At 45.0% G+C, this 25,599-nt stretch overlaps 1 protein-coding gene across 3 annotated transcripts in view; it reads right to left on the bottom strand.

Moving 5' to 3' along the window:
* Positions 1-25,590, bottom strand: part of LOC149335837 (putative E3 ubiquitin-protein ligase ariadne-2) — a 49,377-nt gene extending 23,787 nt beyond the window's left edge. The window contains exons 1-10 of one of the 3 annotated variants that reach the window (XM_089552403.1): positions 25,345-25,590; positions 21,739-21,945; positions 18,860-19,003; positions 16,706-16,856; positions 14,522-14,643; positions 11,624-11,733; positions 9,398-9,515; positions 6,358-6,408; positions 4,463-4,508; positions 2,775-2,902 (exon numbers count right to left, since the gene is read on the bottom strand). In XM_089552403.1, the coding sequence (XP_089408529.1) occupies positions 2,775-2,902; positions 4,463-4,508; positions 6,358-6,408; positions 9,398-9,515; positions 11,624-11,733; positions 14,522-14,643; positions 16,706-16,856; positions 18,860-19,003; positions 21,739-21,945 (1,077 nt within the window). In that variant the 5' untranslated portion in view covers positions 25,345-25,590. Of the gene's footprint in view, positions 1-2,774; positions 2,903-4,462; positions 4,509-6,357; positions 6,409-9,397; positions 9,516-11,623; positions 11,734-14,521; positions 14,644-16,705; positions 16,857-18,859; positions 19,004-21,738; positions 21,946-24,565; positions 24,803-25,344 lie in introns of those variants that run through there. The other 2 variants (XM_089552404.1, XM_089552405.1) reach the window with 2 other exon arrangements.
* Between the last annotated feature and the right edge of the window lie 9 nt (positions 25,591-25,599).

Here is a 25,599-nt window from a genome sequence, read left to right as displayed (position 1 = left end):
TCGTATTCGCGTTCCGTGTTCGGGACTAAAGACTCGGCACAGATGAGTTCCGTGAACTGAGACTACGGTTCAAGTTCGTGCGGCAGAAGACATTCAAGGACAGTACGAATTCGAAAACACGCGAGCGCAATGTGCCGACTCGCGCAGAATTTCAGCGTCGCAAGTTAAGAGGCTCCCTTTTAGCTTGAATTTCATTTTGTTTGATCAAGTTTTCGGTCTCTTCTGCAGTTTGAATTAATGAGGTTCCACTGTACACATTATATGGCGGCTTGGGTACTGGCGGCGAGTGCGAACGAGGTCCGAAAAATCGAGTGGTCAGTTGCGGTGCGTCCGAAATTTCAAGCGCTCTTACACATTGGCTCTATGGGTCATGTCGCGGTGCCGCGAAAAAGTGCGAATAATCAAGCATGTCCGAAAAATCAGGCGTCCGAATTTTCGGTCGTCGACTGTATATCAGCCAAACAGAGACGTGCTTCTGAATGCGGTTAAATAATCATCACGCACACGCTAAACCTCTTCCCAATCTCCCCTTATCCAGACACGTTAACATTGCTGGTCACGAATTCAACAACCTGAAAATAGCCATCCTTGAATCAAACTTACGCACACATCATGACAGAGAAGTGCTCGAGTCGTATCACTTCTATAAATTCAAAACAGCTTCTTAATGAGAGGCCTGGGAAACTCAGCTGTCTACCTAAAGAAGGAAATTCATAATTAAATTCATAATTCAGTATGGAAAACATGTTAATCCCTCTTCTCGTTCATGAGCTGCAAGCATGGAGCAACTCAAAACATTTTTTTTATTTTTTTTTATTTCTTTTTCCAAGTTATTTTCACAGTATTAATTACCTGTTTACTCTCTACAACTTCGTTTCCCTTCTCTCTTTTGGACCTGGGTTAATTTTATTACCACTTGTCTGCCACACCGGGGTGTCACTGGGTGTGACAACCCTCACCATGCCTCACCATGCCTCTGGCCAGACATACACATGCCTGCAGTAAAGATGTCAAACACACTATTTCTAGGTAAAGTTAGGGATGACTCCACAGACACAATCCTCAGGGCCTTGCCTTACTCCAGGCTCGAAGACCGGTATCTCCCTTCCTATTAGTTATAGCTCTTCCCAGAAAACTAGATCAAAGCAAGCACTCAGCAGATCAAGAAAACGTGTTGTGACCAAGGCACCATGTGCTATGGACAATGAAGTTATCGGAAACTCCACTGGAATGAAAGTTTTCCAGCATTTTGTGCTGTGTGCTGGACACCCTTCTGGACTGTGACTGATCACGCACCAGGCGCATAGGTGCCATCTTTGTTAACATTTTTTTTCTTTTTTTGGGGGGTAACTAGGGCTCATTGCAGCAGCCTTTTTCCGACCCCTATAAATTCGTCTGGAACAATCATGTAGCGCTCTGAAGAAGACTGGTCCCCAGTCACAATGTCAGTAAACCCTTGTTATGTTTTTAAGTGTGTGTCAGTCTACTTTATAAATATATATATACTTATATATTAGGAGAATTTGTGAGGCATGAATACCGTATTTACTCGCATAATAGGCGCACTTTTTTCCCGGAAAATCCGGCTCAAAGTTCGGGTGCGCCTATTACGCGGGGTAAAATTTCCGGAAATTTTTCGACTCGCAAAATCGAACATACCGCATAAACGCACCCGTGAACGGGCCGCATGCTGTTTTCCCGAAGGAAATAATAAAAAAAAAAATCCCTGTACGGGCAGTACCCAAACTTTCCACGATCCATGCGGGAATAGCCTTCGAAATGCACGCGCCATGGCCTCCGCGATCAGCTCCGGCTGCGAGCAACGCGCATGATCAAGGCGGCCGTGCACGTTCACAGGAGCTTCCAGGTGCCGCCCACGGATAGCGCCCAAGGTCAAGCTTATCATCATCATCAACTTTTTCGTCCACTGCGAGCTTTCGTTATCCTTATCGACATCAGCATCACCAGCTCCAGTTTTTTTATGGCCGTCAAAGGGTCGGTTTCTGTCGCAGCGTGTTAGTTCATCGCAGATGTGGCTTTCTTGCGCTGCCGCCGAGCGTTGCTATTATAGCACGACGGACAAGCGCCCTAATAGTTACACGGCTGGTAGTTAGATCTCGAACACGGCAAGCGTGCGGTAGGCCGGAAATTCGATGTGGACGAGAAGTGCGGCAGTTGCGACTGCGGCGTGCCTAAATTTTCGTACGCGACTCCTATCGCCGCGGTTTTCGGCTGATGAAGCTTTCCAAACAGACGTTTAAAGTGAGCATCCCTGAAAACTGTGTGCGGCTGTTCCAAGCGATGTCGTTGTATGTGCTGTGGGTCCGCAGCATCTGCGACGGCAGCAGCACTAGTGAGGACTAGTAGTCAGTTCAGTAAAAACTTTGTTAAAATAAAAATTGTGGGGGTGGGGAGGCGTCGGCTTGCAATCGTGTAAATACAGTACTGATCACAGTGCCAAGTTCGGGGTGCGCCTGTTATGCGCGGAAATAAAAAAGTCTGATATTTCGCGACCGAATTTGGGATGCGCCTATTATGCGAGTGCGCCTATTATGCGAGTAAATACGGTATGCCATCTCCTGTCAAGAGAAGGTGGGCTTTCCCACCTGGCACTCCCCTTTGGCTCAACCAAAACACCTGTTCCTGTCCTGCCCCACAGCCTTCTTCTAAAGCAGAAAGACAGACCCTGATTGTCTGCAGCCAGACTTTCCACAAGTTAGCTCGTGCAACCTGGAGGATATTGGCTCTGCGAGTGAGGAAAGGAGGAAACGAACCCTTTCAAAGTAGAAAAGGTACTTCTTGAGGGCCTCCCTCGCCTGCGCATGGATGGATTCGTTGGCTATGTTGGGGTTCTCCTTATACCGGCTGCACTCGTAGTACTCGCTCCCATGCGTCCTCCAGTCTGAAAAGGGCATGGCAACCACACTGGGTGATGCAGTCTTTGGACGGCAGGTGTCATTAAGCAGTTCTTAAATGGAGAACGGGAAAGGGGGGGGGGGGGAGGCTAGCTAGTTGGGGAATCCAAAGCTAGAGAAATGCGCTATATACCGACGACCAGACAACAGGTTAGAAGAAAACACAGCAAACAGTTACACTGGAGGTACGCCCGTTTCTTCTCTTTTTCATGTCCCGTCATCTGGCAATCATTAAACTTTTTTTTTTGCAGGAACTGTTACCAGGTAACTATGAGTAAAAACTAGTTATGCATATTCGCTAATAGAGAAAGGTATTAGTGCTTCCCCAAATGCATACCGCTGGCTCATCGCCACACATTTCATTCAACTAATCTACTGAGAAGTGGCATTTTCTAATCAGTGCCGTCAAATACACATCTTGTACCCATACCGCCTTTTTACTCATCAGAAGGTATTACAGTCAAACGTCGCTAATTTGGCCACCGGAAATTCAGAAAAATGAATAATTCGGCCTCCCTGCTCCCTCCTGTCAAAAATGTACGTAAGTAACAACCCACACTCGTTAATTCGGACTGAAATTGCATGCACACCGGTTAATTCGGACTGAAGACATGTCAGGAACGGCGCGTCAGTTTTCGAGACACGCTTCGCTACTGTTATCATCCGGAAACTAGCGCAGAGCCTGAAAACATACAAGGGGCAGCGCTCGTTTATTCGGACACCGTGGGGCTCACATCAGCTAATTCGGACGAGCCCCCAGATACTATGGTGATGAGCCGTGTTGAGATACGACGCATTCGACAAGACATCATCCAGATATTCGTCCACAGGCCTGTACTGCACACTACATTGCTTACAGCGCCCCTCTGACGTGCGCGCGAAGGCAGGCGTGTTGACGTTCAGCCGGTTCCCGCTGATAAGCCTATAGAGAGTCTGGCCACATGGTTTCATTTTCAGAGCTTCGTCGCTAGCCCACGGCAATGGCAGCTATCAGCTGCACATGTCAAGTGAGCCAGCCAAGCCGCACACCGTTTGGTACAATGACAGCCTTGTTGCTGATCTTTTTTCGTTTGTTTTTCGAAGGCATCATGATGCTTCAGAGCCAATGCGCATTTCCCTCGCCTCCGTCAAAATAAATTTCGCTTTCATGCAAACAGTTTTTGGCAGTTTTGGAGCGGCCATAATTCGACATTCGGATAATTCGGACGTTTTTTTCCACTCCCTTGAAGTCCAAATTAACAAGGTTTTACTGTATGCTATTGTCCGCTGTGGTCAGGCTGAACCAAATATGTACTGTAGATAGCTGAAGAATAATTTCGCAGCATGATGGCACAAATACCTTATAGTACAGGTACAGCTTGACAAGAGAGCCCTCAAAGCAGATCAAGCCATCCTGGAGAATTAGATGCTAGCACACATGCAAAAAGAGCACAAGCAAACCAAATGCAGAATGAAGATTCCTTTGACTTACTACCCAGTTTTAAAGCAAGGTTACTTTATATACATATATATATATATATAGATTCAAAAGCTTGAAGCATACATACCTCCAAGACACATCCAACAAAAATCATATTTACAACTGTAACATTGCTGCAAAAGAAGAAAGAACAAGATAGTTAAGAAAAAAAGGGGGGGACAAGGCATCAACACATTGCACTGCACGATTTTCATTAATAGGGGCTTGTCGCTATTACAGTAAAAGCTTGTTAGTTCGAATTTCAAGGGAATGGAAAAAAATGTTCAAATTATTGAATCACCCTGAAAAACTGTCCAGAACTGCTTGCATCATGGTAATTTTTTATGGCCAAAAGACTCGAAAATGGTCGCCCAATTTTGAGAGCCTTCAAAATGGTGCCTAAACTTTCGTATAAGAACCACCCCTACTCTCTAGCGCGGGTCACCCAAGTTTCTACACCTTCCTTGACTGAATTGTGCCATTCTCGTTTGCATTTCAGTCGAAATTTTACATTAAAAATTTCAGCTAACTATCCTGCAATTTTTTATTTTTTTTCCCCCGTTTGATATAACGAGGTTCGGCTGTACGAACTCGTCACAAGTGTGAAGAAGACAAGATTGCAGTTGTATGGGAAGAACTGATGCTGCAAGAATATCATCAGGTGAAATAGCCACATTAGTGCCAAATGACAAAAGGCTGGTTTAGTTTGGTTTATTGGGGTTTAACGTCCCAAAGCGACTCAGGCTATGAGGGACGCCGTAGTGGAGGGCTCCGGAAATTTCGACCACCAGGGGTTCTTTAACGTGCACTGACATCGCACAGCACACGGGCCTCTAGAATTTCGCCTCCATCGAACCCGCGTCTTTCGGGCCAGCAGCCGAGCGCTGTAACCACTGAGCCTCCGCGGCAGGGTAAATGACAAAAGGCTTAGTTCGGATAGAAGGCAATACTGTAAGAGAGGAGTAGTCCACGTAGCATGTTTGCTCACACGCTTGACAAGGTATGCATCGAAACCACCCGACTGGTTCCACGAGCACCCACACTGACTTGTCCCCCCTTCCCAATGCACTTCTGGCGGCCTGTGTGCAGCAGGCACAGTACCTGGGTTATTAACCCTTTGAAGGTTTTTGCCGTATATGTACGACGGCGGTTTTCTGTCCCGCAAGGTCTTTGCCGTACGGGTACGGTTTCGATCTTCCGTTTGAAATTTTGCGCCAAAAGAACGATGCGTGCTCACTGGGGGGTGCTGCCACCTCTTAGGACTTACAAGAAGTGTTTGAATTTTGTGCTGCCTTCTTACGGAGATAAGCAGAACTTTCCCAGGTGGTCAAATTACTTTATTGCGGATCTTGAATCTACAAGCTTTAGTGCGGCGGCACAGACTGTGGCAACACCCCTTTTGTAGTTTTGGTTTCGCCGCGTGATCGCAACAGAGTCGCGCGAAATTTGAGTTTTCTTTTTGTCAGCACTATCTTGCAGGGGCTGCCGAAGTTGATTTCTATCTTTATTGGCGCTGCTCTTAGCTTGCTTATCACCGTTGCTCGCGAGGTATTCTTGCCCTCTGTGGCAACGCGCCTACGCGGTTTCGATTCCGCCGCGGGATCGCAACGGAGTCGCGCGAAATTTGAGTTTTCTTTTTGTCAGCACTATCTTGCAGGGGCGGCGAAAGTTGATTTCTATCTTTATTGGTGCTGCTCTTAGCTTGCTTATCACCGTTGGGAGTGATGCTGTCACCAAAGTAGTGTTCCTAATTTTTTTTTTACTATTTATTCTCGATTATATACATTTTGTAGATTCAAGATCCGCAATAAAGTAATTTGACCACCTGGGAAAGTTTTCTTCAAAATAATTCGACCCTCAAAGGGTTAAGACTCATTTGGCACATGTTGAAGACTGCTGGGGTTCCTTGGGGCAAATAAAGTTTGAGAACCCCTGGCCTACTTCAACGCCAGCACAAAGGGCAAGAAAGATTTGAAGACTTACCATATGGTTACAACCTCCATTTTTTTCTATACATATGTGGCACCGTGGACACTAGAGTGGAAGAAAAAAAGAAGAAATACTGAAGGTGCTTCGCAGTTTTGTTAGCACCATCAACCTCCAGCTGAATTAAGCAATAGTTACTTCATTAACCAAATGAGGCATGACTGCTTCAGTTTTTAACGCTCACAATTCAATGATGAACCTAAACATGAACAGCCCGTGCTGTTAATATTTAACTGGTTACCTGCTGAACTGATTACTTTTTAAACCTCGTGAGAGATAACCAACAGTATTCGGCATCCACTCACACTCCGCCTCTTCTACAACGAAAAGCCTGACTGCATGCGGTCTCAGAACTAATTCTCACAGAAAGAAAACGGCCACTTTTACAATGAGTGGGCAAAAGAACTTTAATTAATTTATAAAAGCCAGAGAAGCGGATGCCTTTATTATGCAAATGTGTCATGTGTGCAAGATTTTCGATTTACACGACACCCGGATCATACAACAGTTTCACGCGGTACCCTGAAAGTCGTTACAGTATAATCTCGTTACTACGAACCTCACATTAATGAATTTTTCATATTTACGAACTTTTTCAAAATCCCCGCCAAAATACCTATATTTTCAATGTAAAAATATTTCAGTACTACGAATTTCAAAATACCGAACATTTCAGAATAACAAGCATAATTTATTTGCCCACCTATTATCAATGCACCTCATTATTACGAACTTACCCCGGAGAAGTGAGCCAACTCCTCGAGAGGCACACGCTCTCTTCTAATTGCCAAGGGCAGGCATCCGATACAATCCAGTCCAATCCGAAGCTGCCTCGCAACCGGAAGTTGGCTCGTCTCTCCTCCTCCGTTTTTTTCCTCCCCCTTCCTCCAAGTCCCACGGTGTGCATGTGACTACCTCCGTGCTTTTCTTTTTTTGTGTGTGCGGCCGCCGTGAACGCGAGGCCTAGTCGTTTCTCGCCGCTGCGTGTTGACTGTGCTGACGATGAATTCTGCGGGCGCCAGCGTCAAGATGAAGCGACGGCAGTTCACGCTTAAGAAGAAAGTGGATATTCTTCAACAAGTGGACGGCGGAAAAAAGCAGGTCGACATCTGCAAGGAACGCGGCATTGCACCATCGACTGTCGTGACCATTCTGAAAGATCGGGAGAAAATAACAAGCCTTCATCGGCAGTCGCAGCTTGCTCCAACTAGAAAACGGCTGCGACTGGGGAATTTCCAGGACGTTGAGGCGGCAGTATTTAAAGAAGCAAGAAGTCAGAATGTACCAGTGTCTGGCCCGATGCCTCAAGAGAAAGCGCGTAGATTCGCCACTGCCTTCGATTTCTTCCACCTGAAAACACATCGTTGCTCGGAGCAGGAGATTATAAGGTGCGTAAAAATAGAGTTTCGGAACGCCTACTGCAGTGACTGCTGTTAAACCTTCGGCTCGGACTCCCGACAGCCATAAATGTCCGCCAGGCTGCCGAAATGGTAACTGGGGCGTGGTGAAACGTAAAGGCCTCTACCACCAACAACTGCTGGAGGAAAGCTGGCCTTGTGAAATCGCCGCCTCACACAGAAGACTGCGATGACACTGATAGCACGGATGACGACAGTGCAAAAGAGATGTGGACTGAAGTCACTGAGAAACTCTCTGTCGACTCTTCTGTAACTTTTGCCGACTACGTCGAGTCGGACAATACTGCCCTGATGTTAGCAGAGCTGACTGTAGAAGACATCGTGAGCAGCGTTCGCGAGAATGAAGAGCGCAGCGAAGAAAATGAACTGTACGACGATGCCGACTCGCCGCCTGTAGACCAAGCGAACGAAACTGTGTCTAGTGCGGAGGTTCTTGCATTCATAGGCAAACTTCGCACATTCATCGGCGGCCGTTGTAGCGATGTGCCTGATTCTGTGCACCAAAAAGTTGAAGACGTTGAAGAGTTCGTCCTGGGGCGCCTGTGTCGCACCCACCAGAAGAAAATCACGGATTTCTTCAAATAAACGAGCGCTGAACCTCTCGTTTGCGTTCCTGTTTGAAAATTACATAGCTTGTCGTGTGCCCTTCCTGAAGGTACAGTATTTTCATTGTCCAGTAATACTACTACTTTTTTTCGCGAGTCTTTCGTTATTACGATATTTCAAAACAACGAACGATTATTCGCGACCCCGCGAAGTTCGTTGTATCGAGATTTCACTGTATATACAGTAGACTCCCTTTAAGACGAACTCCAAGGGACCATGAAGACTGTTCATCTTATCAGAAGTGCTTCTTAAAATGATGTTCGAGCATGCAGTGTGTGTCCAAATACTTCGTATATGTGAACAAAGCCATGAAATAGTATTTTAGGAAAAAAATAATTGCAACATAAGCATTTATTGCACTACTAGTGCAGTGCATCAGGCACTGTTGAGTGTTGCCCAGTCTGTTATTTTTTTTTTTTTGCGTCTGTCGAGAAAATCGTCTGCTTGCTACAAGCGTAGGCATATCACTTAACCTTCCAAGATATCCTTCAGTGCCCTCACAGGGGAGGAGCAGCAACAGTTGTGCTTTCACAGAATCGTCCTTTCAACGGAGACGTGGTTAGGTCTCTGTGCCTCCCCGCGTCGCATGGATTGTCGGCGGTGCAAAAAAGCTTTCAATTTTTTAGCTTTTTTTTCTTTCCTTCCGCTGAAATACTGCTAGAATGGTCGAGTAAAGCTGCATGGCTTGGGCACGGCTGGTCGTGAAAGTTCATCTTAACCAATTAGCACGTGTGCAGTGTACATCTTAAGCAGATTTTTTTTTGCATTGACTCTATGGGAAACCAAACAAATGACCACCACTGTTCATCTTAACCAAGGGTTCATCTTAAGCGAGTTCGTCTTAACAGGAGTCTACTGTATAACTGAGGTTCTACTGTACATTTAAACTCGATTTTCCTAGCAAGAAATGCGTCTTTTGCTACTGAACAATCATCAACTTGGCCACAGAGAGCTATACAATCATCCTCGGTGTCCTTCCAACAACGTTGTAGAAGTGAAAGTTCACAACTTACATCCTTAGTGTGAGCAGAGATGTAGTTGGCAGTCTCAGAGTCGTCCGCACACTTTGTGATCCACTTCTTTATCGTATCACAGTCTGCTGGTGCATGGTAGTCAGCTCCACAACGAAAGCTTTTTTTTTTTTTTTCAGGAAAGAAGAAAAGGAAAACAGCAGAAGCGTGCAGTCTGAGATGCAAGTTGTAGAGTTCTAGCCTATCTCGACACAGAGAGCAAGCAAAAGCAGGAAATATTGACCCACGTAGCTCATCCTTTCACCCCCCCTCCCTTTCCCAAAGCAAGAAACTTCGCAGGATAACTTTCTAATGGGCGGCTTAAAGGAGCTCTGAAAGGGGCGCTAATAAAGTTGCGGTATGCCTGTGATGTTAAGGGGGGACACTACCCAAAAAGTGAGCTTTGAACCGCTTGCTCGATTTCACTGAAACTTGCGACTATAACTGCTAGGACCACCTCTGCCAAATTTTATTATTCGGCAGGGGGCTTGTCTTGAACATTGTAGTGCTTAAAATAAAATGGGATAATTTTCAATCATGTCAGTCTATTTTTCTCATCTCCCGTTTCTTTAGTAAACTTTCAGCTTAGAAAAACTATCATTCCAATATTACTTGACAATACTGGTATTGTAGCGGGTTTTCTGGAGCGAAATTTTATGAGGAACACAACTGTGCGCTCAGTTTGTCTATTTTTTACTTTGTTTCACACTAAAAAATGACTTTAAAAAAATTGACGTAAAATGAAAATCTAATGTCATTCTTTATGTGGTATCATTCTTTCAAAATATAGGAGAACTAAGCAAAATAATTCCACAGTTGTGTGCTCTGGACATTCCCAATGCCACATAACACAAAAAATTGAAAAAATTACCCTTATTTTTCAAACAATAGTTTTCCTAAGTAAGCATAGTCATCCTTGGCATAAAGGTTGCATAACCTGCTATATTGCTGGTGGTCAGACCAGTAATATAAACTAGCCCCACAAGTTTCAATGAAATCGAGCAAGTGGTTCAGAAGTTCACTGTTCAGGGTAGTGTCCCCCCTTAAAGGAAACCGCTTCACGAATACCCTGCAGCAAGAATATTTTTGATGTTCTTTGTAGAAGCAGAGCAGAGTTATCTGCAGTCAAAATTTTAATTTAAGCGTCTGCGCGCCTTTCCCTCTCCACTTGTCACTTTCCGCACACTGAAAGGTTGGCGCTCCTCCCCCCCACCGGGGCGAAGCTTCCTGATTCGCTGGAGCTATGCGACATATTGGCCACGGCCATGGTAGCTGCCTGAAGTCTCAAACGATCTAACCAATAGCCATCTCTGAACTAGTATACACAGCAGCTATGCGATAGAGGAGGGTATGAGCATGAAAAAGTTGCTGGAAAGGGCTTGCCAACTTTCACACGTGATTGTGGGTCCTCTGCTAAATGCAGAAGCGTATTATTTGGCTCAGGTGTTCATGGCAACACAATGCAGTGAATGGGCGAGTTGATGTGCGCGCCTCGGAAGATGTTGCAGAGCCCCTTTAATATACCTATATCCAATCTTATTGGTTTATTGGGGTTTAACGTCCCAAAGCAACTCAGGCTATGAGGGACACCGTAGTGAAAGGCTCCGGAAATTTCGACCACCTGGGGTTCTTTAACGTGCACTGACATCGCACAGTACACGGGCCTCTAGAATTTCGCCTCCATTGAAATTCGGCCGCCGCGGCCGGGATCGAACCCACGTCTTTCGGGTCAGCAGCCGAGCGCCGTAACTACTGAGCCACGGCGGCGGGGCTATATCCAATCTTCCTCAGAGGAAATTTAGCAATTTGTGCATGAACACATCATTTCTTTTCCATTCAGTTTATATTCATATTTGATTGTTTCTGTCACAGCTCTGTTGTATTTTCGTTTTACCGTTTGTTGTTTTTCTTAACATGCTGACCAGCTGAATGTTCCGATTATGCTTGACTGCGTTCTGTTAACCTTACTAAGCCTTTCTGCGACAATCCCAATTGGGATTAGCAGTATATGTAAATAAATAAATACACCACTCGATCGCCTGACTAAGCCTTCAATCCTGATCTTATGATGGCCCAGGGATATGCAGGCTATGAGCTTTTGGTGCAAACCTTGCTCCGGTTTCTGATAAATCTGCTTTTTTACAGCTGTCAAATGCAGCCATTCATGGCCTCTAGAGTAGGGAGGTAGCAGAACTGCAAACCGTCAAGGTCCCATAGAAGTGCACTCACCAGAAAGTCGTCTTGCAGTTTTTACAGATGACCCGCTTGCTTTTGTTTTCTTTGGCTCGGATGATGATGCTGCAGTTGGGCCCGGGGCAGAACCGCAGCTCTGGGTGGCTCTGCCAGCAAAAAGAGAGATGGGATGAGTGGTACAGGAGCGACCCAAACTGTACAGTTGGCAGAAAAAGTTCACAGGATGCAGGCATGCGGATGAAATACCTATAAACACGTGTGAAAGCTGCACCCATGTATGGGCCGCACCCTGTTTTCCCAAAGGAAATATTTAAAAAAAAAAAGAGAAAAGATCCATGTAAGGGCCGCATCCAAAACCTTACGATAGCTGGAGGGCTGGTCAGGCTCTCGATAAACCAATCATGTGAACATTGTAACATGATTGGAAGCCACCAAATGTGGGCCGGGCCTTTAGGGGTTTAAAACCGGGCCCCGGAGCCGGAATAAGGGTTCTGCGCTAAGGTGAGATGCTGTGCATCTTCGGCTACGACGAGTAGGGGCCTCCCCTAGTGTTAGCCAGTTCCACCTTTTTGTTGTTGTGTATCTCTTTGGTGTTTAATTTGTCTCTAGTGCCTTAACTTGTATGCAATGTAAATAGCTGTACATAAACTTCAAGTATTCGCCTTACCCCTGCGTCTCAACTCATCACGAGAGCGTCTCTGACGGGGCACCCCTGGTGCGAAGATCAAGCTTCAGTCTTCGAGTTAAACCAACCGTCTCTGGCGGGGCACCTCTGGTGCAAGGGAAGAGAACCTGTGAAATTTACTGAGCGCTTGATTGTGGAGGCAACGCATGCACAGAGAAGCTTCCAAGTGCCACCCACGGATGGCGCCCGAGGCAGTGGGTCATCATCATCATCAGCTTTTTCCTTCACAGCAAGCTCCCTCTATCCATATCGAGATCAGTAACACCAGCTCCAGCTTTTTGTGGCTGCCAAAGCACGGGAGTTGTGGTAGCGTGTTAGTTCACCGTTGCTGTGACTTTTGAGTGCTGCCGCTGAGCGTTGCAATTTTAGCACAATGGGCAAGCACCTTAATAGCTACACGGCTGGGAGCTTGCTCTCGAATAAGGCAAGCGTGTGGCAGGCAGAAAATTTGATGTGGCCCACGAGTGTGTCCAATCAAAAGGATGCATTGAGAAACACAAGCTGCAAAAAGTGCCCTTTCCAAGGCAAGCCGAGCAAGTTTCCTGAACTGGAAGAAAAGCTGCTCTCCTATGTGACGGAAGTGCAGAACGACAGCTATGCATTGACATCGGACATGCTGCGCGACTTCTTGTGGGATGAGCAAGCATCAGAGCACAGTGCCAGGCTGGAGTCGGAATATCTGCGAGTGACGATTGAATGTAGAATAAATGCAGTTCATTCCACGTTTGTTTTTTTTTTCCCCCACATTGTGTGTATGGGCCACACCCCAAAAATTGGCCCTCGAATCCGGAAAATAAGTGCGGCCCTTACACGCGTTTATATGGTATTTTCGTGCAGTCACGCATGCCAATCACCAGAAGACCCTACAAGTACAAAGGGACATACATGCTCCATCCAATGATATCAATATAACAGCCGAGTTAGTCGCCATGAAGTGCTACAGTAGACCACATGCACCCTGTACACTTTTGCTGGCAATAGGGGATATTCAAAATTCCGCAAGTGTGCTTTCCCGCATAACAATGTTGCCCCAAACAAGATGGCTGACCATGCGTTTCCAGCTGAAACAAAGCAAGAAAGAGTGGTTTTTTGTTTGATTCTTCCAAAATACGTTTCTTACATTCTATCCACACCTTTAGCGCCTGTCCTGTAGCCCACGTAGTTCCTTTATAGCGAAGTCGGCCATCTTGTTTGGGGCAACATTGCTATGCGGGAAAGCGCACTTGCGGAATTTTGAATATCCCCTATTGTAGTTCACTACTGCAGCACTGCGTTGCTTGAAGAGTAGTAGATACAAAGTGTTGCAGTCTCGCTAAGAAGGCAGCTTCAATTATCACCATGCATGACGTGTACTTTCTGCAGCAACATCACAGCTGCCTTCTCCTTGCTTGTACTAAACTAGAGACCCGAGGAAAACCCTACATTTTAAAATAATTTTTCGATACACAACTAGTTGCTTTACGCTACCTAGTTTCACATGCAAGCAATTCAGAATACGTACAAGAGGTAAACTCGTCTTTAGAATTCTAAGTTTGGCAGTTTGAACTCTCGGATATCAAAAAAATTCACCAATGAAGCTCACGTCACAGTAGCAAACACTTCTGCCAAATGATTACTTGAGAATGCCTCCTTTTACGTTCCTGACAAACCCATGCTTTTCCATCTGCATCTATGCAGACCGGGATATTATGGTTCTTGCTACTAGGATCACTTTAAATTGAATTGCTCTCAATTGAATTTAAATTGAACTGCTTTGATAATTTATGCATTTCAATGACAAAGAGGTTGTGCTCAATGAAAATGGAGCTTTTATAGGTTACAAAAGGTAAAAAAATAAAATACAGACATCACTGCCATGTTAGGACAGTTGTCTCCCCGTCTGGATCCCTGAGGCTAGGCTGCATCCCCATTCACTTCCAAACAGTGATCACGGAGTCCTTTTCCCCAATGGCCTCCACTTGTTTGAGTGTGGCAGGAAAAAAAATAAATGCTCCAAAATTGAACTCCCGTTTTCTCAATAGACGATGCGTGTTTCGTGCCGAACAAACATCAACGTGAATCAAGAAAAAGCTACGCAATCGATTTTTCCAGAGGAAAAAAGAAAAAAAGAGTAGACAGAGTTGCACTCAATGTGTCTTCAACATCAATGAACAAGCTTTGGCACATTCCCGAACTTCAGAAACAACTAGTACAGCAAGTTCATTATTCCAGTGGCCTCGGCCCAGAAGAGAAAACCAAGGGCCACTCACCCGCACGTAGTCGGAGAACATGAACTGCTGGTACTTTTCGCGTAGCACAGATTTGCTCAGCAGACTGAGGACAAAGTCCTCGGGGACCAGAATGTTGCAAAACTGCGCCATGCATTCAATGGCTGGTGGAGCATTTGCAGGCAAGGGGAGAGTAGGGGGAAAAAAAAAAAAACAGACTTGAGATTACAGGTTCTCTAAAATGTACAGGAAAAAAAAAATCAAGATTCTTTCACTGCTGCTTGGTTCAACTTTACTGCTTGTGCACACTCCACTACGCTGAGCTGAGTCCTGCCAGGAAGGCTTTTCGTCTTTTCGGAACCATCGCAACCGTTCCAGAGACAAAACACCCGTGGTGTTACTTCACCGTTCATGGCGCTATTCATCGAGGTTTTGCGCATATGCTCACAAATCCAAGCAATCAAGAGTAGTCAGTTTAAGTACCTTGCTTACATATCGAAGATCATTCCATAGCAATTTAGCATGGCAAAATGCCGCAGGGGCTGTCGGCCCCACCCCCCAATTTTTTTTTGGTTTGACACCCATGCTAGGCTTTGTCTCCGACTAATAACCTTGAAAAATTAAATCATGTATAGTTCATACTCCTAAATAGTCCGCACGAAGAGAAACGTCAGCTTTCATACATGTACAGTCCAGTGACTATAGTCTGGAAAGTATGGTAGCTTACTGCATACACATAGAGGACTGCACAAAATCGAGACAAAAACTTTCAGCTTGTTTGGCTACATTGTCACCTATAAGACCACAGTCATCCCCCCTGTACAGTCAGTAATGCATGAACAGATGAACAGACCTTTAATAACCGCGCTTTCCAGCCACACAAAATTGCCTATTTACTAGTCATCAAAAATACTGCAACCAACTAACATTTGTAATGCCCGATTACAGCATAACATTTCATTTATAGAACAATGTAAACATTGCCTATCAATGCTTCCTTTGATTATAGCATAAAATTTCATTTACAGAAAAAGTAAACGTTATCTAGCAATGCTTCCTTCTATAGTCGGACACAACTTAAGTCTGGAGTGAAGCTCCGCCCACATTCAGCCTCCGCGCACAGAATTCCTCCACGACAAAAAAGTAGTCCGCTGCTTAAACGTTTCTAGTTACCCAAACAAGAAGCTTATCACAAGAAAAAAGACCATGAGCTCCATAATTTTTATATGTGGATTGTTTGATATAGTGAAACATTAAAAGACTGATTTCGTTTATTGTTGCGATTGGCCAGCGGAGTAATACAGGACGCTGCGGACCGGGGCCCAGTGTTAGCAACTGCTGTTTCTTTAAGTTGTATCCTACTATAGTAACCCCCGCAATAGTGCATCGTCAATGTTTCTGTCACTGGGAGCACTAATCATACTCAATCAATGGGCGCACTCAATCAACACATTTGTCATCATCAATCTGGCACTCCCAAAGTCTTCCAAGCGCGCCGCACGATTCAAATGTCAAAAGAACCCATTGAAAGATGTTTCAGAATGGTCACGCAGCCACCCCATTTCCATGAGCCACAAATGCTTCCACACAGGCCCACACTGAAGAATGACATTCCTCTCTACTGGGTTTACCACATCCGACACGCATACAACAAGCGCTTCACGAGTTCTGAGCTAACCTTTCCCCACCGCTTCTTTCCCATCACAGGTCAATAGCTTCATTATGTACTTTTCACAAAATTTATCATAATCCTTGTCTTAAAGAGGTTTTAAAAAGACCACCGTATATTTCAGCACGCATTGATCCCTGTCACAAAGTTTAGATCCCTCCTTGTCGTACAAGATGTTCTCACGATTCATTCATACCCAGAACTTGTGTCAGCTGGAATCACCTTCCGCACAATATTGCTGTAATTACTGATACTGCTGCATTTCATAATGCTGTTATTAATTTTGTATAAGTACGTGTCTTTAACGTTGTTTTATTTATTAGCTGCTGTTTTCTTTTGTGGTTTGTTTTGTGCAATGCTGCCTTTTGTTAATGCTGTTATTGATTTTATACCAGTGTGTGCTGCAACTATATTCAATTTTTTTTAGCAGCTGTTTTTGTATTTTGTACTTGTATGTTATTCCCGCTCCCCTTTGTAACGCCTAACGGCCCTGAGGGTAACTGAATACATAAATAAATAAATGCGGCTCCAGGCTGCCGTGGCAGGGCCATACGTACATGTGGAAATGCCCTGCAGAATCTGTATCTCAAAGTGCATGGCCCAGCAGTCTGGGCAGAAGTAGTGGCCACAGGCCAGGCCCCTGAACCGTTCACCAGGAAAGTTCTGCAGGCAGATGGGGCACTGCATCGAAGGGTTGTTCCGTATTGCCTGGAGAATGAGAGACGAAAGGAAAAAGGAGATGCATCTTTTGCGCTGTGCACCACGCGTCTGCGGTGAAACGAAACAAAGAAACAATTTTCACAAGGAGAGTGCAGCGAACTGTTTCAATCCAACCACAACAAAATGATGTCAGCAGAGCACTGTTAAACTGAAACTTTCATTAAAGCCAAGTACAGCAACATCTCACAGTATAAGACATTGCTACGTTTACCTATTCCTACCCAAGTTTGTATCGCTGACTACAATTGAAGATCCAGCACATTGATTACAGGCTGGCTGCCACTGATGCATCGGATAGTGAAAATTTGAAATTTTTTATTTACTTACGTCATACTGCAGGCCAGCACAGGCCCATACAGGAGTGGGTTGATAAAAAGAAGCAGATGCAAGCACAGAAATTCAACCAGAACAACAATTTCTATACAATGCAAAAGAAAAGCAACAAAAGCAATAAGAACATCTCTTGCCTGAGATTACAGTTCCAATTTTGTTGGTGGGTACATTGATGGATATACCATTCACAATGTCATGCGGCAGCAAATTCCATGTTTCAATGGTCAGTGGAAAGAAAGAATTTTTATGTGTACGTATTACACTTTGAAGCAATGGGCCTAATGCACAATGCATGATTAGATCTGCTGGAATGCTGAGACGGCGGTTTCAGGCATTCATTTCTTTCTATTTTCATACAGCTGTGGCAGATAAGAAAAAGGAATTTCATTGATGCAATGCGTTGGCGGCATTCCAGGGTCGGTATACACACGTGGCTGTGCACACCAGTTACGCTGTCCTGATGTGAACGGCAAGAGTATATGAATCGGAGAAGCGCGTTATGGATTCTTGAAAGTTTATCAGTTAATTGCAACGACAATAAATTTTACCTGAAAACAGTGTATTTCCAGCTACAGCAATGCGCCATAGTCATAAGTGCAGTGCAGGCAGCTCTGACAGTGTTTCTGGGAAGAGTTCTGCTAGCTGAAAGACACACCATTGCTGAACCTCTCCTCATCACTGTGTGTGCTTTTCATAACAGTGTTCATTAGAGACCTAGATGAAAAAGAAGGGGACAAGCCTAAAAAACCACAATCCTATCCTACGGTTGTCAAATTGGCTTCCCTTGGGATCCCTGGAGTGCTTTTTGGGCTCCCTGAGCACTTATGTACATGCATGCCTCAACACCCACTTTTCCTTTACGCACTTTATTTTGGGACTCTGACCATACTGTAATGGCTTCGAAGCACACAGTTTCACTCCATAGCCAGTCATTATTCATTGAATTTAGCCATTTTTTTAGAGGACATTCATCTGAATGCTCCTTTTTGCATGCACGTTACATAGTGAGGAACAGAAGAGGCAAAGTCATGTGGGGTCCCTTAGCTTCTTTTGAAAGCTCTGTGGCTGAAAAAGATTGAGAACCCCTGGTCTAGAGACTGCGCCAGTGTTGATGTCATACAGACCAGTGAAAAGCCTCTGCTTGTTAGCAGAGGCTACAAAACACTGTCATTGCTCATCATGATCGTGCAACAAAAAATCAATTCACACTTCACGTGCATGCCCGTTAGCATGTTCATGGCGTCTAGGTCCCCAATGGGTCACGTAGTGTATTTATGTTGTGTGGCACCAAATACCAAGGCGCGCGAAGAAACCGTGGGATAGCCCAGGTTTTTCAAAGAGCCTGTGAAACACCCAAATGCAAAGTCGCTGTCGCCATCTGCTGGCAGTTCCAAGAAGTTGGCTTTGTTGGTGGCTCAGGGATGGGTCACACCACGCCCAAGAAAATTGGAAGGAGGCCGATTGGTGGGCCACGGCGCACAGGGATTAGGGCTCCGAACATCAATGCCGCAGCGAACATGTTAACTCTATAAGCTGGGACAGGCTGCTGATATATTGGAACCCGGCATCTGAAGCAAACACCTGTTTGCAGTACCCCGTTGCAAGCAGCCAGGTAAGGGTGAGTGGCCAAGAAGCAAGCAATTAAACAATTTTCCAACCTGCATTTCAACGGCCGCAGATCGCAGTGGCTTGATCCGAGCATCCGCCAAGGCCTGCGCTGCATTTTTCTTGTACTTCTGAATTATTTCCTCTGCATTCCAGTTGTGGGTGTGCAACAAAACTTTGGCGAGTGAGGGCATCACCTGGAAAAGAATGGCAAATTAGCTGTGTTCTTTCCCACGGGCCATTTCGACAAGTAACGAATGTCTCCAGCTTCCATCAACAAGTCGCTCAGCGTCAGCGTTGCCATCTGATGAAATTCGCCACCAGATTTCAAAACTTCGGTGAAATTTTAGACCTCCTGGTGTCGAAGTAGGCGAACTACTACACCAGACAAAAACTGGTGATATCTGGGGAAAACCACTCTGCCGAGACAACCAACTACCGGCACTGCTCGTCCGCAGAAGCTGCAGGTTTCGCAAGCCAAAAAGGCGCGTGGGTAGCCCACTGCCGCCGCCTGAGTGTGGCAGCCTCAGTCTGCTGCGCTTTGAGCGAACTGCCCAGGAGCTCCAGGAATTTGCTGACAGTTTCACTTATTTCATCGTTTCCTAGGATGGGGCACTGTTGTGCGAATCAATCGGTGTGGCTGGCGAGGTTCCGTCGCCTGCCACGAGAACGCCCTGGGTGAAAAACCCTACAAAGAACTGGCATTGTATGCACTGGCCTGTCTTTCGAGCCTAGTGTCAAATGCGGTGGTAGAGCGGGTCTTCAGCCAAGTCACGTGTGTTAAGACGAAGTACCGGGACAAGATGTCACTGAAAACCTTGGATGCCACTGTACGGATTCGCACAACGTTGGCCTTCAGGGAGACGTGCTGCGTGAAATTTGTCATCACAGACGATATGCTACGCAGGTTCCGTTCAGACGTCTATGACGCTAAAAGTGAAGATTAAAGGCTAAACGAAATGATTATATGTTATTAATAAAATGAGTGTTCGAAGAAGGCTGACTTTTGTTTCTTTAATGTAATTTTAGTTTCTGGTGAAATCTGGTGAAAAATTTACGAGGTTCTGGTATCGCTGCCACTTTCCAATCTGGCAACGCTGCTCAACGCACACAAGTGTCACTGGTTACCCTTGACTCAACAATGTAAGCTAACTCATGCCTAATGCTTTCAAACTGCTTTACAGCTTTGTCTTATCTTTATATGGATTCACTGTTTCATTGTTTCTGATGAGCCTTCTCCAGACCACCCCAGTAGTAAACTGTAAATCATGAACTGATGGGTTTGATGTCCCGAAGCGGTACATGCATTATAAGGGACGCTATAGTGGAGGGCTCTGGATTAAACAACCACCTGGGGTTCTTTAACGTGTGCTGACACCACACAGCACACTAGTGCTTTTTGCATTTTACCCCCATCGTAACTTGTTCTCACTTGAGCTTCTTTGCCCCTAGACCTTCCTACGCACTGTCTTATTAACAGTTTCAAACTGATACACACAAGTAAGGCAAGATGCCAGGCGGAACATCACACTAGGCACCCAGCAACATTTTTTTTTTCAATACATTTAATTAATTTAACCGAAATAATTAGGATAAGCGTAGGCAAGGGCAAAAAACAAACCATTTTCACTTGAATAGTACTTTGAGACTCATCACACATGGCATGCATTAAATGCACAGCATATCAAAGATATGATTATGAAATCATTTTTTGTCACCAATATATGGCTAGCGCAATACAAAAGGAGAGATAAACTAGGATAAACAAAATAACAAGTGACAAAACACAAGGACGCAACATTAAATTCTACTGGGCCCCAAGCCATATTGCAGTTAGTGGAAACGAGAGCGGACGGGTGCGCAGCAAAAGCTCACGTCCAGGAAATCAAGAAAGTAAATGTATCCTACAATGATTGCATAAACTTAGTGCACTGTAAACTGAGAGATGGATGGCGGAATAAATGATATAATGAAGTAAATACTAAGCTATACCTAGAAAAGCCGATCATAGGAGAATGGAAGCCATGCTCACACCAGGTATGTTTCATGGAATTAATTAATTCCATATTGTCTTTGCACTGAGCATACATGCACCTACCCCAGAGCTTCACCCTCAGAAAAAATGAGAAACCGACATGCAAGCCATGCAGAGAAATGATCGCCACGAACCACCTTGTAGTTTTATGCACAACACTCAAGACACTAAAAAAAAAAAGCATTTCTCACAAATTTATGGACATACTCCATCCCACCCTAGCTTACTCCTAGGAGAAAATGCACTTGCTGATGGTTCATGTGCTTTGACTTCTTTAAAAAAAGGTGAAGCCTGTAAACATGTTCCAGTTTTTTAAAAGAATTTCAATATTCCCCCCCCCCCCCCCCCCCCCCCCCCAAGAAGACTTATATAACCTTACGTTTGGCGCATGATGGGCTTAGTTGCCATAAAACCCAACACAACTTTCTTGTTTGAAGAGCCACAACAGGAATCAACATTTAGCAAAGGGCAAGCCCTCATTTTCCATCCAGGTGTAGCTAGCAATGACATTAAGGTCAAATTCACCCAATTTTCGTTCCTAGCACAATTCAATTGCCTGGGTTTTTGTGGCCCTGTCGATATCTCTTCCACAACAAAAGAAGGATTCTTTGCCGAGAAATCCATCTCTAATTGTGTTCACTCCAATCCCACGAGGCTCATAGCCCATGTCCACCTCCTCATTTTCCAAAGGCAAACGAGGGCTTTTTCTGTTGCAACATACTATGTTGTTTATCTTATCTCGGAGAAGTTGTTTATCTCTGCTCTTCACAGCTGCTGCTGTAAAGAGCCGCCATTATGAAAGCCTTGCTGCATCCCGATATGCTTCATGCAAACAGAAAGCACAACAGAACACAGCAGCATTGCGTAAACAAGAAGCAAGGACAGCACTTCACTCACACTGAGGCTGGCACAGATAGCCTCGACAGATTCATTGAGTAGCCGCTCAACACCCTCAATGGTTAGGCACTCGAATTCAAAATACTCGGGATCCAGTTTCTTCTCGTCCTGCTGGTCAATCTCGCCGTCCTCCGGGCAATTGTAGTAGTCATCGTAGCCAATGTCCGAATCTGAGCTCACTTCAGCATCAGAGCCCGCGTCCGACATCTGGTAGGAGAGAAGTACAACCGTGCAGGGGATTTCACTGTCCAACTCTTAGTAGACGGAGAACAACTCAAAGTAGTAGTGCATGTGGGCAGTTCGTAAATAACCTCTGTTAACTTTACTTTCCAGAAGCTTAACAACAGTGAATGGACAAGAAAAAAATCTGAAGAAAATCCTGAACAGAGGTGACGAAAAGCTCAGTACTGCAACATAAGTTTTCATAAGTTTTCATTTTTTCCGAAAACAATCAGTGATTGGAACTCACTACCGGAAGAGGTTTTTACGTGTCCTAACTTCAAAGAGGCCATTACCAATGTCTTTTAACCCCTGAAAATGCCCTTCTGGAACGTGCATTTGTGACTATTTTAGATGTGACGAAGATGTATATCAGAGTGCTTTTATATCTGCATGCATGAATTTTAAACATATGTATGTACGTAAGATGTTCTGTAACCATTTCTTGTACAATTTGCTTTTGCCCTTCCTGCTTGGACCAAAAAGGTCTGCAGTATCATGTAAATAAATAAATGCAAATGGCTGGCATTTCAACATCACCTCCCTTCAGCTGCCGAGTGAAACCGGTCACACTAAAGCATTGCATACCTGCCAACCTGAAGGCTTTCAAATTCTTAAAAGCTCTGCGACCAGACCAGGGGGATGGGGGAGACTTAATTTTTAAAAGCAAAATGTTGTGGTGCTACGCCTATTTCAGAGTACGATGTGATAGTGCTGGAGTCTCTTCACATGCGGCGTCGCACGCAAGGAAACACACAAACAGCGAATAGCACAAGGACGAGTGTGGAATTGCAATCCACTGCAGGAACGGAAGTATCACATAGACGGAATCGAGAAAAGCGCGCATTGGTTTCAGCGATTAAAACACCTTCGATAAATAAACTAGACGTTCTAAACGGCGTGTGGCTCGGCTGGCTGGCATAATGATATGCACAGCCGATAGCCAATCGTAAAATCACCAGCAGGTGCGCGCATGTCAGATGTCGGAAGCAGTATAACATGGAGTTCAGGCATGAGGACGAATATTTCGGTGAGCGGTTTGTCGAGCACGTCATACGGCGACACGGCCCCACTTCGGAAGCTCATCCAAACTGACCCGATGCCAGCTTTTCGGCATCGGAATAAATGAGCTCCAGAGTCCATAGTCTTACACGGGCCATTGGCGGGACTCTGGGGACTAACTGAATTAGTGGCGGTTGAGGAGTGGGAATAAAAGCTTGTTTAGTTTGGTTGGATTAACAATTTTTTACTGTACAATGTTCCAGCTGCTGCTAATAATTGCACAGATGGTACGTATTCCTTGGTTGAACGCCAATAAGCACTCAGAACAGACGGTTGGGAGCAAAATTTAGTGAGAAGAAAACCCATTTTCAACTGCCCGGAAAGGGTAGCACAGTTTTCAATAGGCAGCAAGGCGCTGGAAATGGTCGGAGAATACATGACAGCACATTTGGACCACAGGCATGAAGTGGCTAAGAGAATATGAATGAGGGGCTAGGGCAATAAGAAGTGCATTGTGTTGTTTGTGAAGGAAAGTATGGAGTTAGGCCGTCAGATCGTGGATGCATGCTGAAACTGCTCAGAAATAAAGGTTTGTTGTAATTTTCGTGTTCCGAAAACTTTTGTGAGCACCTGGATGCGTTCTGCTTTGAGCAGATTTCTGTGTACTCGTTGCTAGGATTAATGTCCAGGCCAGGCAGATACTTTTCAAAACTTTTTCGCGACACTTGGTACAAAGCGCCATCTCTTGGATTCACTGTGGTCTAAAAACTCCCAATTTGCGAAGACAGTACATAAACTCATGCGGTACATGCAGACAGCCAGACGTACTACAGTTAGATATGTTTCTACTGCAATACGTACAATATTGAGCCATTTCAATTAACGCAAAAGCGAACTAAGTTTCCGTTGAAACCGCGTTACGGTACGCGTCTTTGGAAACATGGACTTTCCAAGAACGTATTATACCTGTGCCACACGCGCACATAAAATGGCAGTAAATGCTTAAGACCATAAGTTTGTTAATGTCATTATTTTCGGAGTTGGTGCTACACGTCCACATTTAATGCCATTATCGAAAGTGACTATGACGATAACTCTTGCAAGGTAGTCAGAAGTTTCATCTGAATATAAACATTCCTAATGGGCACAATATATCGGGAATGTTGTTCAAATGTAATGTAAAAACGATTTTCTAGAAAATACGGCTGTTCCTGCTTTACAAGTCGAAAAAGTTGCCATAAACTCGCATGTCAACACCCAAGTCGAGAGTACCTGTCAATAAGGCTGGTTAAAACGGCGCTCTTCGCATCGAAAATGCAGTATTTAAATGCCTCATGTGACTGAAAGTTAAGAATGAACCATTTCCTACTGGTTAGGAAGTTGTTACTAACAAAACTGCATGCTTTTCTGCGTGTGGAATGGGAACGAGAGTACGCATTGCACGGGCGAATGAGTTGTCGCGAACTCAGTAGGTCGCGAATGGCAGTAAGGCTAATGCCATTAAATTTACGCGTGTGGCACCAAACGAATGCCATTAAAACTTAAGGCAGTAAGCACTTAATGGCATTAAATCTGTCCGTGTGGCACGGGTATTAGTCACCCTTACTGTGGATTACGGCTGATGAGGCCGCGAAGTACCCGGCCGGAGACGTGCATTCGACTTCGTCACGGTTTCGAAAGCACGGCACGGAACTTGAAACAAGTTTCAGGAGGAATCAGAATAAAAATAACCCGAAACGCGAATAAACTTGAGCCCGTGCCAAGGCGTCGCTCGCCGTCAGAGAAATCGGAACTTGCGCAAGCGAGCATTTCGCAATCCTCCAAAGGTAACAAAAGACGGCACTTCGCAATACTATGCAACTAATCAGGCTCAAACTATTTACTACGCGGTACAGCAATGCTTACCTTTCGACACAAGAAAAAAACAGTATTAGTGTTTGACAACTACATCCTGGTCGACACGCGCTCAACTTCGTATTCAGACGCACGTTCTCAAGCGATAACTTTCAGTGCAGCAGTTTCGGTGTTCCTAAATATAAACCGCGAAGTATCAACAAGTCTTTGTCAGATAAGTACAGGTACCAAAGATTGGATGGTCTCCAAGACAAACATCTGTCACTGGACGAAGCCGTGACGCGCGTTACGTGCTGTTTTCCACAAGAACACAAAACTTTTTTCTGACGTCAGGGTCAATTCTGAGTGCCACTTCTAGGCTCTCGTATTACTCTGAACCCACTAGGTGCGGTACTAGCAGCGAAAATTCGGCGTAAACGGTCGCACATCGCCGTCCGCAAAGAGTACCAGCGAGTTTCGTGAACTCGAGGCAGGACACATGCGATGAAAAGAACGGTGGAAAAATGGTGCCCGGTAAAGGGGACATCTCACCTTGCAACCTGATGAGGTTCGGTCCCGTAATCACAAAAACAAACCTTCGTACGCTGGCAAAAGTAACATCTTTCCGCAGTTAGGCTTACATTCCTCTAATAAACACAACAAACTGAAGGCAGCGCCCCTTGAGCAGCCGGTGTGAGCGACTGCAAGTAATGAAGGATGGCGAGAGTGAACATTGTTATGGTAACATTGTAAACTAAGCAATGAAGCGAAGCACAGTTGGTTATAAAGTGATGTTAAACTGCCAAG

Source organism: Amblyomma mixtum, chromosome 7 (assembly GCF_055824585.1).
Source record: "Amblyomma mixtum isolate Tamu chromosome 7, ASM5582458v1, whole genome shotgun sequence".
In the NCBI taxonomy this organism is placed as follows: Eukaryota; Metazoa; Arthropoda; class Arachnida; order Ixodida; family Ixodidae; genus Amblyomma; species Amblyomma mixtum.
The sequence above is the reverse complement of the archived record's forward strand: the minus strand, read 5'-3'. Positions and strand labels throughout refer to the sequence as shown.